We start from the raw sequence: 16,180 nt of genomic DNA, 5'->3' as shown, positions 1-16,180 counted from the left end.
AACTCACGAGAGGGTTTGTGGTTTAAGCATTTCACATCTTTATTTCTGTATTCTTTTTAAACAACGTGGCACCCAGGTCTACAGTCTCAAAGGAAAAAAAATAAACGTGCACAAAAGTTTTTCCTTTCCTGCAAATAAAAAATAAATTCTTGAGCCGAGCAAAGAGCAGGAAACTAGTGTTAACTCACAACCTTTTCTACTTCCAGAGCATCAGTGATTTCACTTCTTAGCCTCATTACATTTAACAGATCAGTGTCCAGGAGTTCATCCCCCCCCTCCCACCACCCTACTTTGGTAGTTAAGAAAAAAAAATATTTCCTCCATTTAAAACAAATATTTCAACTTTTAGTATATAATCAGTCTTTACAAAAAAAGCGAGGAGAACCCTCTGCTTTCAATCCCTAAAGCCGACCCCAAATCCCCAAAAAACAAAACAAAACCTCCCATCCCAGCAAAATATCAACACATGATCTCAGGACAGGAGCGGGAAGGTTTAGGAATGACATGTAAAGGGAAAAAACGTGACATGCGGAGTCATACACACTTTAAATTATCTGGATAAATTCATCTGAGTGTTAGAACATTTACTAAATAACCAAATATAATTTGTGACAGTGCATGTACAGCTACGTGTTCTCGTCAGTGACACAAGTGCAATCCATGTTACAAGCACTTCAATTGAAACGGTGACAAAGGGGGAGAATGCTGTGTATATTTGAAGCAAGTAAGTACAGGTATTAAATGGACAAACTGACAGGTGGATCTCAGAGAGGGGAGGAGAAAAAAAAAAAAGAAAAAAGGAGTGGGGCGTATATAAACACAGAATAAAACAGTCACTCTATTCTTATTTTTGATACTTTTTTATTTTTCCTTTTTTGTCTTTTCCTTTTTAAAGAAAAAAAAAAGCTGACTGTACAGAACTAAATCTATGTCTATTCAGAGTTTTTCCAACTCATGTCTCTGATGGCAAAGAAAGAAATGGAAAGAGCGAGATATCCATCAAGAAAAGAAAAATGCCTAAACAACAAATCATTAAAACCTCTGACTGGACTCCAAAAAGGGAATTTAAAACCTAATCATTTGCTTTGTATAACTAAAACCAAAACAAAGAAAATAAATAATGAACTCAGCGGATCAAATCAGTGGCGGTTGACATAATTTTTTTTTGCTTTTGTTTTTTTTAAATGAGGAAGAGGCAGTATAATATATAAACTCTTAACTTGGATAGTTGCATTGACTGCTTAATCATAGCCGATGATATAAAAGTGAGATTTAGTGCAGATGCAGTGTCTTATCAGTTGGCTGCCAGTCCAGTGGCCTCAGAGGAAAGCCTGGAGAAACAGACAGAGACACCCAGAGAGCAGGGAGGGAGAGAGTAAGGCATGCAATCAGACAGACAAGATAAACAACAATATCATTATGTACATTTATATATATTACTATGATAAAATCATCTGGATTCATTTAGCAGGAAAATTATGATTATACGTAGAAAAACAAAAATTAGATGTTCAGTTTGAGCTCCTGCTGCCAGTGAGAGGGTCTCTTAACCAACAGCTGATCAAACTTACTGGTTTGCAAATGGAGCCACATTAAAGAATTGGTCAAGAGTTGGATGAGATGATTCACTCTGGTGCCACTTGATACGGCCCTTCTAGGTTAAATGAAACTCTGCACAGCACAAAAACTGCAACCGAGAGGAAACTGCAAGCCCGACTCTCTGCAACCACCACATCACAGTGAAGAATATATGAAGGGCGCTATCTGAAAACTCAGATGCCCTCATAACCCAAGTTTCACAAGCCAAACAAACTCTGTACAGGCTGTGGATGCATGTAAATAGTCTCTATGAAGAGAAAAAGGAGGATTGCTTTTCCTAAAATGTAATGTAAACAGCCAATTCAACTTCAGGTCAACTCCAGGCCTTAACAGCTGGTGTCCTGCAGGTTTTAGATAACACCCTGAGTCAAATGATTAGTTCATTACCAGGCATTTGGAGAACTTCAAGAAATATTGAGGAGGAAATTTAGCCATTTAAATCAGCTGTGATGGATCAAGGACACATCTAAAACCTGCAGGACACCGGCCCTCGAGGCCTGGAGTCGAAAATGCATCTGCATTTGTAAACAATTACAGGCACACAGAACTGGAAATGCTGAACCGGATAACTGTTATCTGCTAACTGGCCCATGTGGCTACAGCGGAAGCCCTGAATAATTTGCGGCTGCCCCTGAAGACCGAGTCTGCAGACTGGCCGACGAGATCAAAGACTGCCTAATGCCTTATTGTTCTAAAACCCGAAGCTACTCGTTTACAGCTCTGTGTGACAAAGGAAAGCAGTGACACTTCACGTTATGAAGCTGAAGTCTTCTTTCGGATGAAATCGATCATCTGCCTCCATCTTACCCTATCCCTGGGATCCTCACCGAGCCTCTGCATGTCATCCTTCACTACATCCATGAATCCTCGTTGTAGTCTCCCTCTTTTGATGGCAGCTCCATCTTCAACATCTCCAAACCATACATCGCAGCAGGCCTCACTACCACCTTCTAACCCTTCTCTTTCACGCTTGCTGCTATTCTTTCGTCATTCATCTCCACCCCGCCTGCACTCTCTTCTTCACCTCCCTCGTCTGTTGCTTTGAATGGATGACCCCGGGTATTTAAACTCATCTACCTTCACTACATGTCTTCATGTCCGTCTTGCTTTTACTGACTTTCATTCCTCTTCTGCACAGTTCACACCTCCACTGAATCTGCCTACAGATCACAATATCGTCTGCAAATATCACAGCTATGAAACTAATATTTACATATTGGTGAATTTCCTTTCTTAAAAACCAGCTAATGAACTAGGCTGTTCATTTATGTAGAGTCAGGCTTGTCATTTCTACCATGAGATAAAATAGTCTAAGGAACTCTTGGCTACAGAGTTTGCTTCATACAAGATTAATGAGAGGGCTAGAGGTCTTCTCATCCAACTCTTTGCAAGAAGGTGACCAGATATTCCCTAAAAGATCAAATTATTCCTTTCATGATTTGCTAAATCAGCCGCTTTAAGCTAAAGCAGATGGACGTTTTTGTATTTGTACCAACATGACAAAAGGATGATTTGGTGGCTTTGATACCTGAGGGTACTTTGAATTAATTTCTTACATAAGCAAAAATAATAATAATAATAATAAAGTCATCAAGATGCAATCCATTACAACAGCTAACAACAGTCACTTAAAATTCACTACAAGAAAACTTCTCATAAATACAATGTGACATCTTAAAGAGAGCCGCTACCTGAGCAGAGCTTACACAAAGAGAGAAATGCTTCAGTTAATCAGTGAAATAATTCCCTGTCCATGCTAAGTTCAAAGTTGTTCAAAAATATAATGCACTCAACATGTCATTTCTTTAGCAGACGAGTGAAGTCAAGCTACAGATTATCTATCTTAGAAATATGGCGTCGTCGACCATCTTTCTGGCTTTGTAACAATGGGCTGTTCGATAGTAAGCGTGGCATGGCACAGCCAGATACAAAAGCAAGTGCAGGTACGGACAATAAGGAGCATTGTCGGTACTTCAGTAGTAGATGACTTATGTTTCCTCGGTTAGTAAGGGGAGAGCCTTCGCCTTTTAGACTTGGAGCCCAGCTCTGAGGCAATTTTGGGCTCAGTGGGAATTGGGTGTGCAGGGTTACTGGCCCCGCTGACAACATGGAGGGCCAGGAGAGGGAGGGGCTTGAGACTGAGGAGACTCGACACACAGGCAGGAGAGCTGGGGAGCAGGGAATCGGTGGAGGAGGTAGAGGAGGAGGAAGAGGAGGAGGGAGGAGGCGGCCCTGGAGCCAACAAGGACAGAGGGATGGAGGCTGTGGGGGGCACCACACAGGAGGAAGAGGAGGAGGAGGAAGAAGAGAAGGAGGAGGTAGCAGCAGAGGAGGTGGTGGTGGTAGTAGTAGTAGTGGTGGTAGTAGTAGTAGTAGTAGAGGTGGAGGGAGGGCACAGGCTGGTCTGTTCAGGGTTCAAGGAGGAGGAGGGAGGAGGTTTAGAGGACTCTACACTGTAGAAAGAGAGACAAGGAGAGAGGGACAACACAGTCGGGATGGGTCACAGGGCAGGCTGGTGAGCAATGGGTGGGGGGGATAGGGGCAGGAGGAGGGATGGGGGTAGGGTGTAGGGGGAAAATCACTCAGGGATGTGACCAAAACACGAGACAGAAAGCATCAGTTACAAATCAGCAAGGAAAAATAAATAACATATCTAGTGATGGATCAGTGTGGGAGGACAGAAAAAAGAAATCAACACAAGTGCAGACTGACAGAGAGCTAGCAAACACCACAGTGATGGTTAGCAGGAGTTAAAAGAAAAGCCAGTAATCACTACAATCAATCATCTACACATAAATCCAAAGAGTAAGGGTGGATGCAGTCGAGCTATCTGTGTGACAAAGTAAATAAAGCTTTTCAGTTCATGAATTACTGCAGCTGTGCGGCATTAGTGGAGTGAAACATGCTGAAAGATTACATTTAAACAGAAAATAATCTTTCAGGCACGCCCAATCTAGCCCCTGCAATTTCAAGTAAACCACCCCGGTGCAGACAAATAAGTCGACTTAAACTGAAACTAAGCCCATGACTGAATCAATTACCCATCTGGAGTTAAAGTTCTTTTCTTTATTATCTCACCTGGCGTTGATGAGGTACTCCGCCAGACTAATGCTGGCAGGCGAGCCTGTGATGGTAACCTGGCGGTCGGTCGATCCATCCACTGGATTTGCAATCTTGATCTGGGCACCTGACATTTGCCTGATCTCGTTGATCTTGGCTCCCTGGCGGCCAATGATGCACCCAATAAGCTAGTGGAGAAAAAAAAAAAGTAAAGAGAGATACAGATGACTGATTGCTGCGATTATGCGTATGTGCGTCTAAGCAGGGCCTGCTCACTCTTAAACAGCATGACTAACAAGAAGAAAAATCCTCCACAGATGAAGCACTGGGCCCCACTAATTCTGTGGGATTTAAATCTGTAATAAATGCATGATTTAAATCAATGCAGGGGTAGCAAAAGATGCAGAGTCATGTGAAAATAGTTTTCAAAGTACTCTTTGCAGTCCTGTGAGGGGGGGGGCCCAGTACAACCGATGACTCAGTAGCTCACAGAACCACTTTTAGCAGCAGTAACCTGGATCGCTCTCTTTATGACTTCATCTGTGCCTTTTGGCCTGCTCTTTTTTACAACGTGGCTTCAGTTAATCAAAGTTTATGGCAATTCCTAAGTCTCTTAAGGTGCTGCCACAACAGGTTGACATCTAAACTCTGAGCCACTGCACACCAATTCTTTTCTTTTTCAGCCATTCTTGTTGTAGATTTACTGCCGTGCTTGTACGAAGCACATTTGGCCAAGCTTTATCCGTCAGACAGACGGCCTCAACATTTGACTCTAGAATACTTTGGTAGACTCATGCTTGACACTTTGATTATCAGCTACTGGCTGCTCCTCAGCCTCTTAATTCCCATGGAAGGTGTAAGGGTGTTTTCACAGGAAAGCATAGAGTCCTGTGATATTCTCCTTGTTCACATGACTAAAATTCCTAATTCTTAAACTTTGTGTCCAGGTGGTCAGGAGGTTTCTGGTACATCTAACATGAAATGCAGATTTCTAACCCACAGCAAGTCGGTGTCATATGCAAACCCTGCCCGAACTATCCAGGCAACTCCATCAGCCCTAACAACAGTAAAAATGAGCCTGAGCAGGACCATTTACTGCAGGTTGCTGCATTTGAGAAATGAAAAAATAATAACAATTTAAAGATAACGTGTGAAAAAGTCTTTCTAGTCTTCAGACACAACCAATGATGCTTCCACTGACCAACATGCAGTGTTATTTTTAATAGTGTTTGGGATGAAATTCACTTCCTGAAGGACTTACATCATTTGGAATGGTCATCTCATGGGAACTGGTTTGAGCAGAAGCATCCATCCCTGACAAAGAAAACATGAAAGTGCTTTAAACGAACCATAAAGAGAAGGTCCTTAACATACATGAAGTATAAAGCAGGTAAAATTGTAATTATGATCATTTTTAAGTCACCAAAATCAATTTGAAATGAACTCATTAGCTAATTATACAATGTTACTGACACAGAACTCACACTGACTCAAGATCGAAACGATTTGTTAAAAGGTAAAAAATTAAGATGTTTGATTAGAAAATAACAAGAGACCACACGGGGCTTTCCACACGTCAGCTGCTTTTCTGCAAACATGTGAGAAATGCCCTCAGTGTGTTCAGTGTGTCATCACAACCACCAGCAGCTGTCATTACATCTAGTTTAGCAGTGCAGGAAGTGTGAACGTGTGTTTTGTCACGTTCTGTGTTTGATCTGTAAACCTGGGAATTTTAAAGACTGAGCAGTTAAAATGTTGCATTCAAAGCCCGTGGGCGTTGCTGCGCTGCGTACCAGTGAATCCCTGGTTGCTCGGTGCAATGGGGAACGGGCTCTGCTGCATAGCCAGCTGGTGAAGCTTGGTGAGCTGTGGAGAGATAGCAGCAGAGGAAGACTGTGAGAGTGAGAGAGAAGGCAGGGAGAGAGACGGAGGAAATGGAAAACACAGGAAGAGGAGGGGGGGGGGGAAACAGAACGAGAATCACAATCAGTAAAGACAGATACACAAAGATTACAAGGAGATTTCACACAAATCACTTAATTTTGTGATGTGAGGACCTCTAATCCTTCATAAGTTTACTACATAGCTCACTGGTGTCTGACAATGTGAATTATGGCTTGTCTATGTAGGGTACCGCATAAGTATTCCTCCAAAGAGCAGGCTGCACCTCTTGGTAAAGCTTTCTCGCAGTCTTCAGGGTCAGGACAAAGTCACACTACACAAGGGAGGAAGTTCCCAATATGCAGGTGATTTCCTAACCAGCAACAGTACACACCTGAACAAACTGACAATCTTAGCATGACTCTGTACCAGCAGCACCACTACAGCTGTACAGGAACTTCTAAGGAAGCGATTATGTGCGTATGAGCCAAAACTACCAGAGTGAGCAATGACTAACTCATTATGTAACAATAATAATAATGATAATCAAGCATAATTAAACTGTATAAGTGTTACAAGTCTTTATTTTGTCTCTGGCTGGTACCTCCCTGTGCTGATGCCAATAGTCAGTGGCAGGTATGACTAATTATATACAGTCTATCACATCCAATGCTCCTGATGGAACTCATTAAAAAAGAGAGAGAAAGATTAATTGAATCAAGTGACAAGTGGCCATTGTATAAAGTAATTATGAAGGGGGAGAAAGGAGAGAACAGTACATTTATCTAGGACAGATTAATGAAGCAGACATGTGAAACAAGACAGCACAAAAGGGAAAAGACAGAAAAGTGAGCAGCAGGAACAGTTTACAATTCATGGAACAGTGGAGAGTCTGGACCAACAAACAAACGTCTGTCTAAAGAACAACTAATCACCAGTGAATGTATGAACTACATAGAATAACACTGACAATAGTATGTCAGCGTAAGGTAAAAAAAAAAAAAAAAAAAAAAAAAAACAGGGCCAGGTTCAGCTACAATTACAGGCTGTAAATGTGGTGGGGGCGGGTGGGCAGCTGTACATATTGTAATTATGGGTGGGGTCATATAAAAATATCTACTGCACTTACATCTGGCTGTGGAATTGCGTGCTGTCCTTGTACGGCATATGCCTGAAACAAATGAAAACAAAGCTTTCATAGGCCTCACATCTGATTTTGTTGGGCAGCTCATTTCTCCAGCAACAACACTCTTGGTAAACAAATCTCTCTCAAAACACATCAAAGCCTCGTTTGCGGCCTGAAAAGCCAACAGAACCTTTCATCGTCTAGCGTCACCAAACCCAATCTGGGAACTTGTCACAGAGTCTGCTGTGGGAAAGAGCCAATTTTCTGGGCCTTCTGCTAAATGCAATCCTCCTTTTTCAGTCCACACAGACTGTTCCTGCTCACAACTGAATGTGAAACAAATCATGAACATTCATTTCCAGATATCCACCTAGAGATGGAACTAAATATAACTACTGCAGTCACACTTTGACGACAGGAAGGTTAATTAGCTCATCAATATCTCTTCCATCAATATCTAAAAACAAAGGAAAATGCTATAAAATTGCTTGCATTAAGTCAGGGAAAGCCAAAGGGATAATATTAAAATAAGTATCAAAGTGATCAAAATAGATTCCTTGTCCAAAGTCTCCACATTTCTAGGAAAAAAAGAAATATTTAGAGGCGTTACAGGAGAATTACAGAAAATCAAAGGAGAGATTTTGTTTTATCAAAAGAAATAAAAAAGGTGTTTAGAAGGATAAAAAGAGCTTTAATGTTAGGCCAACAAGCACCAGAAAGCATTTTGGTTCAGACCAACATTAGTAGGAAATAGGCCACCTCACTTCTGAAACCTGATGCTCAAAACAATGAAAAGCTCCATGGAAATGGGAGGAAATTCAAGGCTCTGAAACAAAAATCTTTTTTTTCTAGGTCTGCTGTGTATGGCTTTAAAAAAAATAAAAAATTAGCACAGATACCGTTGTCTAACCTAAAGCCATCCGAGCTGCTCTTTTACCTGCTTTCATGATCTTTCCCCTTTCATCTTCTTCTGACTTAAGCATCCTTTCATCACAAATCAGGTTTTCCAAGTATGTAACAAAATCCATAGTCAAATATCTCACACACACACACACACACACACACACACACACACACAAAAAAACCCCAAACTCTGGCATCTACTGATTCCCTCCAAAGTATCGCATGTACCTGTCCGCCTGCAAAGATGACGGGTGATCCTGAAGGCTTGGGTCTGTAGGGGATAGTGACCCCCTTAGGGGGAGACTGTACAAAGACAAAGGATCTGTTAATACACTGATATCCATTTTATCATAATGTTTTACATCTGTTTATATAATCATTAATACAGATTAAACACAGCTGCAGTGTAACAGAATCTGTGTTTTTATATATACAATAATATCAGCTCAAACCATAAACTCTTATCTGAGCCTAATAAACAGCAGCTGAAAAGCCGAGAGATCATATATCTGAAACGACGACGAACAGCCACTTCATCTGCTTCACTGCTTACCTCAAGCATGACCACACAGATCTGCTTGACACACTCAATTATCGACTGGGGAGTGCCAGCAATGGTGATGGCACGCTCCGTGGAGTTAGGGAGCATGTCTCCAGCCACTTGTACCTGAGCACCGGTTGACTGAAATACACAAATGAAAGAAAGTGAGATGCAAAGACAAGTGTTGCCTTATAACCTAAAGCAGAAAGGTGACAGTTGGCTGAGGTTGAAGAGAACACAGTTTTTGTAGTGCACACCTCTCGAATTTCCTTGATCTTGCATCCACCTTTTCCAATAAGCGAGCCACACTGGCTGGCAGGCACCACAATGCGTAGGGTGACCGGGGGCTTGCTGGTAGCTGTGCTGTTTGTCATCGAGCTGCTGATATCCTGATCAACAAAAAAAACAAAACATTTGGGTTCATTCACATTCTGACTGGACTAGTCGTCGCTTTCTTCCTCTCTGAGGTCAGGAAAAAATGGAATCTACCTCTTCCAACTTTTCAATGATCATGGAGAATGCTTTAAATATGGCAGTGGTTGGACCTGCCAATGTAATGATCCTCTCAGGACAATTGCCCTCTGAGATGTTGATGCGAGCTCCGCTCTACAAAGAAAAGTAAAGAATAAAATGAGTGATCTGGAGCCTTTTGTAGCCTGTTAGTAAATATAACTTTACATATTACTGTTTGCTACTATATACAAAAAAAGAAGCTGTGTGTAAAACACCTCACCTCTTCTCTCATCTTCTTCACAGATTCACCTTTCTATTTGGAGACAATAAAGACAAATTTAGTATAACTTAAAAACAGATCTTCGATTACTGAAAATGAAAATTGTTCATTTAAACAGCATCTTACCTTCCCGATAATGCTTCCAACTTCCTAAAAAAGGAAAGATCACATGTTATTAGCTTGAATTTGCCTTTTATTACCACAGAGTTTCAAAGCTCCCAAGACATGGTTTGCTTCGCTTATCAGGGAATTAAAAATAAATAAATTTAGAGACACAAAAAGTTATTACTTTCATTCCTTTATTAAATCCTCAGTTGTCACAGTCATTAAATAACGATGGATTTTTCATTAATCTCCTGCTGATCACTAAAACTCCTTCATCTAATCGTCTTTAGAACATTTGGCCTGATCCATCATGAACATCCACATTTGTATGACCGGTCTCTCTCCACATACTCAACAAATGAGATCCAGGAGGCAAACTAGCACACAGCATCTGTGGGTTTCTTACACTCCAGGCTGCTGTAAGATGCTACAAGTTAAGGAGCCGACTGCGAGTTGGCCCCATGCAGAGCATAGGCGCAGCTTTGCAGACCATCATCTACATGTTGTAGGCATTTACTGTCACCAGGTGGCAGTGTTAAAAATATGTGGAACAACCAGCCTGCAGGCTATTCTTGTGTCTGCTGTCGTTGGGTTTTTTCAGCCTGCAGGAGAAGACCCAAGTCAGAACATAACACGTTCAACCTACGCATATCATCACAACCATCCCGCTACATGCTGCTGGTTTTTCAAGGACTGCAAGAAAGCATGTCTGCATAGGCATATCCATAATCCTTCGCTTTGCCAAGCCAAATACCAATGCAAACACACACACACACATGTGGTAGCATAAAGTTTTTGGAAAATCTTTTTGTCTTCCTTGTTGACATGACATACCAACATTTTAAACCACCATTTAAAAAAAAAAAAAAAAAAAAAAAAAAAAAAAAAAAAAAAAAACAGGCTACTCTGGGACCCAAGAGATGCCACGTCTGGCTTTTGCACTGTCATAAAGCCAGATGGATTAGTGAAATTAGCATATTCTGCTTACCGATTTTAGATTTTACTACATTGGACAGTGATGCCATGAATATATTTGTGTAATATCATTTCAGCAAACACTTAAACAGGAGATTTTAAAGGTAGAAACTAAAGCTGAGTCATAAGTGAAAACACTTATTTTGGTATACAGGATTGTAACACTGAGGCAATATCCCCAGTCATCCTACTAATGTCCCTGCCTTCAGTATATCTCAGGGGGAGGCTTAATTTTCATAAATAAAACGTCATACACTATCAAATGCAGACACTAGCTGTCAATGGATGACCTCACCTTGCCATGCATGAGCAGCCTAATGGTAAGGGTGACATTGAGCCCGCCTTCAATCACACCGGAGTCCATGACTGCAACGGCAGGTCAGTACAGAACTGAAGTCTTTGGTCACTGAGATGGATCTAAGGAACACAGAAAAACATGCACACATTAAACTAGAAATATGATGTAGAAAGACTGAGCCACCATTCATTAAATGAGACAAATATAATCTAAAATACTGTTCCAAGATGCTGGTAAATAAGCACACCAAGTATTTCGCTATTGAATGTTACATTTCAAAATGTGTTTAAAGGCCCGTAGATCCCATTCACCCATCTTACTAAGCAATTATCTTACTAATTATACCAACTCACAACATTAAATTTTGAAATTGAAATTTCACAAATCTGTTGGCTGAATGAATACGGCCTGATAAAACAGTTCCAAACATATTGTGTTTGTGTGACATTTAAAAAAAGACTAATTCCACTTCGTGACTTTAGAGGATTCGAAAAAATAAATTTGGGAGATAGCATATGCTAACCTTAATGCTTATGAGTACTGATGCGTACTAAGATGAATCAGACAAATATGGCCAAGGACTTTTACTAGATTCTCCAGTGTAGGTGAATTTACTTCCAACTATCTGAATGCTGCTTATGTGACTCTAAACAGGCGCTGGAAAGACCTCGATGTTAACTAAAACACATATAGCTTATACGCTAACGATGCCTTAATCATTAGCTATGCAAGTTTATCAACAAACATGCGGACACGCTCGTCACGAACCGGACCTAAATTTCATAAAAAACACACAACAATTTTCCGTGTAAAAAACAAGACATTTAGTGGCACACTTTGGCCGTGTTGTTTTAGTTAAATTCAAATCATTTAACTATTAAAAACTAGTTGTGAACCTGTTAGCCACTTAGCATTGTGGTCGAGCTGGAAAAATGAATGGAGCATGCGTGCGTTACTTAGCTAGCTAGTTAGCTAGCTTAATTCGTCAACGTTACAAACAGCTGGCTAGTTATCGGTGGTCTTCATAGCGAGGTAGATTGGTCCAGTTTTAATCAAGTGCAGGCTATAAAGATGACAAAACATGCCCATAAAGGAGACATTAAAATAAAACTTCCCCCTTGGCTAGCCAAGCTACTGAGCTCAGTCAGCACGGAGACTGCGTGCTCATCATCACGCGGCCTGTTAGCACGCAGAGCGAACCGCGGCTAACTGCTGGGCGCGATTTCTTTCCGCGACTTCTGATCATAACAACAAATATAAAAAGAGCAAACAGCGAAATCAAACTCACCCTACTCGTGCGCTGATAGGTGATCGGGGGGAGGGTTGGGGTTGTAAGGGTAGAAGGGGAGAGGTTCGGGAGGGTAGAAACCCGGGGGAGAGTTTAGAAAGGACTCGGGGAAGAGGGAAGAGTGATGTGAGATCGAGCTCCACTCCTTTACACAAAGACAACAAAATTGTGACCTCTGAACTTTTCCCTTTCACCCATCACAAACCCCGACTCCTCCCCGAGTCTGACCTATTTTTTTCGTAAAGCACGCCTCAATAAAATGTGGGACAGTTTGCGACAACATGGCAGGTTATATGAAAGGACATAATAAAAAAAAAAAAAAAAGAGTTATGCAATACAGTGCATTGCTAAATTAGTTTTGAAAACGAAAAGCAAGTTGATGGGAATAACAGACTGTCTACGTGTTTTATCTGTTTATATAAATTAACATGAAAAGTTTTAAGATATCTTTCAGATTTCTTGCAGTTTCTAATATAGTCAGATTTTATAGCTGAATAAAATACTTTTTAAGGAGCCGCTAGAGGGCGTAATATTCCTTCCTCTCCTCTTCTTCGGCTGCTCCCTTTAGGGGTCGCTACAGAAGATCATCTGCCTCCATCTCTCTCTATCCCTAGCATCCTCCTCTGCTACGCCACCCTCTGCATGTCCTCCTTGACTGCATCTATCAATCTTCTGTATGATCTTCCCTCTGCGTGGCAACTCCATATTCAGTATCCTTTATTCAATATATCCACTCTTCCTCCTCTGCACCATGTCAGCCTTGCCTCTCTGACTTTTTCTCCAAACTGCTTAAACTCAGTTGTCCCTCCGATACATTCGTCTAATCCTGTCCCATTTTGGTTAAATCCCAGTGAAAACCTTCAGAGCATCTTCAACTCTGCCTCCTCTCTACCAAAAATCATGGCAGTAAACCCTTGGAAACCTTTCTATTTGCCCTTGCTGTTATCCTTCTGGGACAAATCATCCCTGATTGGTCTCTACCCTCCCTACACTCTCTTCTTCACTCTGGATGGTTGACACCAGGTATTTAAATTCTTGTATCTTCTCTATTAAACCTGTCTCCTTAGTGAGCATGACATTTATTACAATTTCTTTAAAAAAAAAAAAAACTCGATTTTTCTGAGCAATGTCAAACACACCATAGACTTTTTATGTAACTTCATTTATTAATACAATTTATTTATTTAACTTTAAAATGAACGATATTAACAAGCAACAGGTTTTTTCTGCAGCCATTCACAGTAGTGATCATAAAATAAAATAAAAATATATATACCTTTAATTAACTATATTTTCTATATCCCTTTTAACTTAATTACATTAAGAAAATCATCCGCACAGTGCTGCAGTCTCTTTTTCAGTTATCTACATGTTTGTCATTGTAATATTAGAGAATAGTAACAGTAGATAAATTGCAACATTTCACCTAAAAACCACAAACCAAAGTAAAATTCAACATGAGGTGGAATCCCAGTGCCGATTAAAGTTGTGACAGTAACACACACACAAAAAAAGAGCTGCTGTATGCATTTCTAGTGTCATACATTTATACTAAACATGTGAGATTTGCTGCGACTCAGCAAAAATCTGCAAAAGGCTATAAGAACTGCTTTAATGCATTGACAGTTAACTGTTAGTAGTTAATAGTTGCGCTGTGCTGTTGTTACACAGCTTTTTTGTGAAAGCCGTGCTTCAAACCAGTCGCCTCAGTCTGAGTCGCTGCTGCTGCTGCTGCTGGAGGACTGTGAAGACAGAAACAGGAAATTATACATCTATTAATCGTTTTAAAACAGTTAAAATATAGATTTTAAATTATAAACAATGCCTGATCTGCTTAAGCCATCTTCAACAGTGAACAAAGAAACACACAGTTTTAAAAGTCACCACCAACTGTTTGCTCTTTTCACTCAAAACTTAAAAATTAAACCATAAACTCTGACATTCTAAATTTAAACCCAGTCTCACCTTGCCATGTTTGTAGTGCTTATGTTTGTGTGCCTTTTTCATCTTCTTGTGCATCTTTTTGTTTGCTTTGTGCCCAACTAGCCCCATTCCCATTCCTGCAACTCCCCCGGCTAAGGCTCCAGACATTGGATTTAGCCCTCCATGATGAGGATGACAACCTTTGTGTTTGCCGCCTTTTGGGGAGTGTGGATATGGACCTGGGTGAACACCTGCAGGAGGAACAACTGGATATCCACCTGGAGCCATAGGATAAGGGTGAAGTCCAGGAGCTCCATAAGGCATCGCCCCTGGTGCACCGTATGGTCCCATGGCTGGATTCATAGGAGCTGGGAACTGGCCAGCAGAGTATGGAGGTGGAGGCTGGGGGAATGCTCCTGAAGGAGGGGCAGCAGGATAAGCAGGATTGTAGCCAGGAGGAAAGGCAGGATTTGGTGGGCCAACTGGAGGAGGAGGACCTGATACAAGTAAAAGCACACATCCATCTTACACACTGTATGCTTCAAACTCCTAAGCTATTAAGCAGTTATAGACACACATAAAACATCATAATTAAATGGTAATCATGTTTGATGTCCTACCTTGATTTGGCCACATGGTTTATATATACACTGACCTAACAGAAAAATCCTAGAGGAAAGACAAAGGAAATGCAGTTTAAAAATATTGGATTAAATTAAAATAACACTTAAATATATCACTCAGTATATCTTGATTGAATTCATGATTCTACCCAAATTAAACAAACAGCAGTTAAGTGGCTTCTTCATTTTTCCAGATCAAAACCAGATATTCACTTTACAAAGACAGAACAAAGTGAAAAGCAGTCGGTGTTTACACTCAACAACAATGAGAAATATCTGGTGGGGTTTTTTTTGGTTGGTTGTTGACAAAGAGACATCAGAGGCAGTTACTCACCTGATCACCTCTAGCTGTCACGGTTTCTCATTTCACAATTTGTGTTTGGTGTACACACGGATGCACAAAGTAAGCCGTTTAATGCGAACACCTAAATAAAACTAAACCAAAGTAAACCCCTTCTATTGATCCTCCCTTTATGAAGGTCTTGATATCTGTCGTCTGTTTGATTGTTTTTAAGTGTTTACCCTGGAAACGGTTACATTTTGTAGCACTTGTCAGTACAGAACAAGGCTCATCGCTGCTATAAACCTCAATACAACACACAACAAAGGCTTAAATGCCACATGTATACTCTTACAGAAGATGACCTGACAAAACATGAAGTCATAATTGCTCAACAGCTTGTAAAGCCGCAACACTTTCTCCATGTTTCTCCACACAGCAAGTTCAGCACACTCAGTCAGTCGTTATTGTGAGTTTTAGCTGTTTGTCCCAAACGTGTCACTTATAATAACTACGTCAAAATCTAAAGATTTCACAGGTTTTACCTTTGGAACTTACCTCGATGAAGTTTCAGGAATTCCGAAAGAGCAGTTTCGTGTTTGTCTTCCGCATCCAGCTCCCGGAAGGCTAAAGAAGAACATCAGGAAGCCACGCCCTTTGGGAGGGACGCTGCGCACTTTGTTTACGCAATGGCAATGGCCCATCACACATGGGAACGTGGCTAAAACAGAAAACAATCTGAGTCATCTTTTTTTAATGGGTGGAGTCGGGAGTTAAGGTGTGTGTGACACACACACGCCTGACTTGACACTACTGTTATTTTCACCTGTGACTCATGCCCTCAT

The 16,180-nt window shown here is 40.8% G+C and overlaps 2 protein-coding genes across 8 annotated transcripts; both read right to left on the bottom strand.

Moving 5' to 3' along the window:
* Positions 1-14: 14 nt before the first annotated feature.
* On the bottom strand, positions 15-12,804 carry LOC146387706 (poly(rC)-binding protein 2). Of its 7 annotated transcripts, none has more exons than XM_084929528.1 (13): positions 12,510-12,796; positions 11,219-11,340; positions 9,970-9,993; positions 9,844-9,876; positions 9,600-9,716; positions 9,368-9,499; positions 9,123-9,251; positions 8,798-8,872; positions 7,670-7,711; positions 6,453-6,552; positions 5,921-5,973; positions 4,678-4,847; positions 15-1,331 (listed from the first exon to the last, which is right to left on the bottom strand). In XM_084929528.1, exons 2-13 carry the CDS (start codon positions 11,285-11,287, stop codon positions 1,295-1,297), a joined length of 981 nt encoding a protein of 326 aa, XP_084785654.1. In that variant the 5' UTR covers positions 11,288-11,340; positions 12,510-12,796; the 3' UTR covers positions 15-1,294. The 7 variants fall into 7 exon arrangements, with proteins under 7 accessions (XP_084785654.1, XP_084785655.1, XP_084785650.1 ...); XM_084929529.1 differs by having other exon boundaries at positions 6,453-6,525; positions 12,510-12,795; XM_084929524.1 differs by lacking the exon at positions 15-1,331 and adding an exon at positions 1,338-4,052 and having other exon boundaries at positions 12,510-12,804.
* An 848-nt stretch (positions 12,805-13,652) lies between these two features.
* prr13 (proline rich 13) lies at positions 13,653-15,983 on the bottom strand. Its single transcript, XM_084929535.1, has 4 exons — positions 15,894-15,983; positions 15,053-15,101; positions 14,475-14,929; positions 13,653-14,251 (listed from the first exon to the last, which is right to left on the bottom strand). Exons 2-4 carry the CDS (start codon positions 15,066-15,068, stop codon positions 14,216-14,218), a joined length of 507 nt encoding a protein of 168 aa, XP_084785661.1. The 5' UTR covers positions 15,069-15,101; positions 15,894-15,983; the 3' UTR covers positions 13,653-14,215.
* Between the last annotated feature and the right edge of the window lie 197 nt (positions 15,984-16,180).

The sequence above is a fragment of the Perissodus microlepis genome, chromosome 5 (genome assembly GCF_051167445.1).
Source record: "Perissodus microlepis isolate ML-2025 ecotype Zambia chromosome 5, ASM5116744v1, whole genome shotgun sequence".
In the NCBI taxonomy this organism is placed as follows: domain Eukaryota; kingdom Metazoa; phylum Chordata; class Actinopteri; order Cichliformes; family Cichlidae; genus Perissodus; species Perissodus microlepis.
This window is presented reverse-complemented; position numbering and strand designations above follow the sequence as displayed.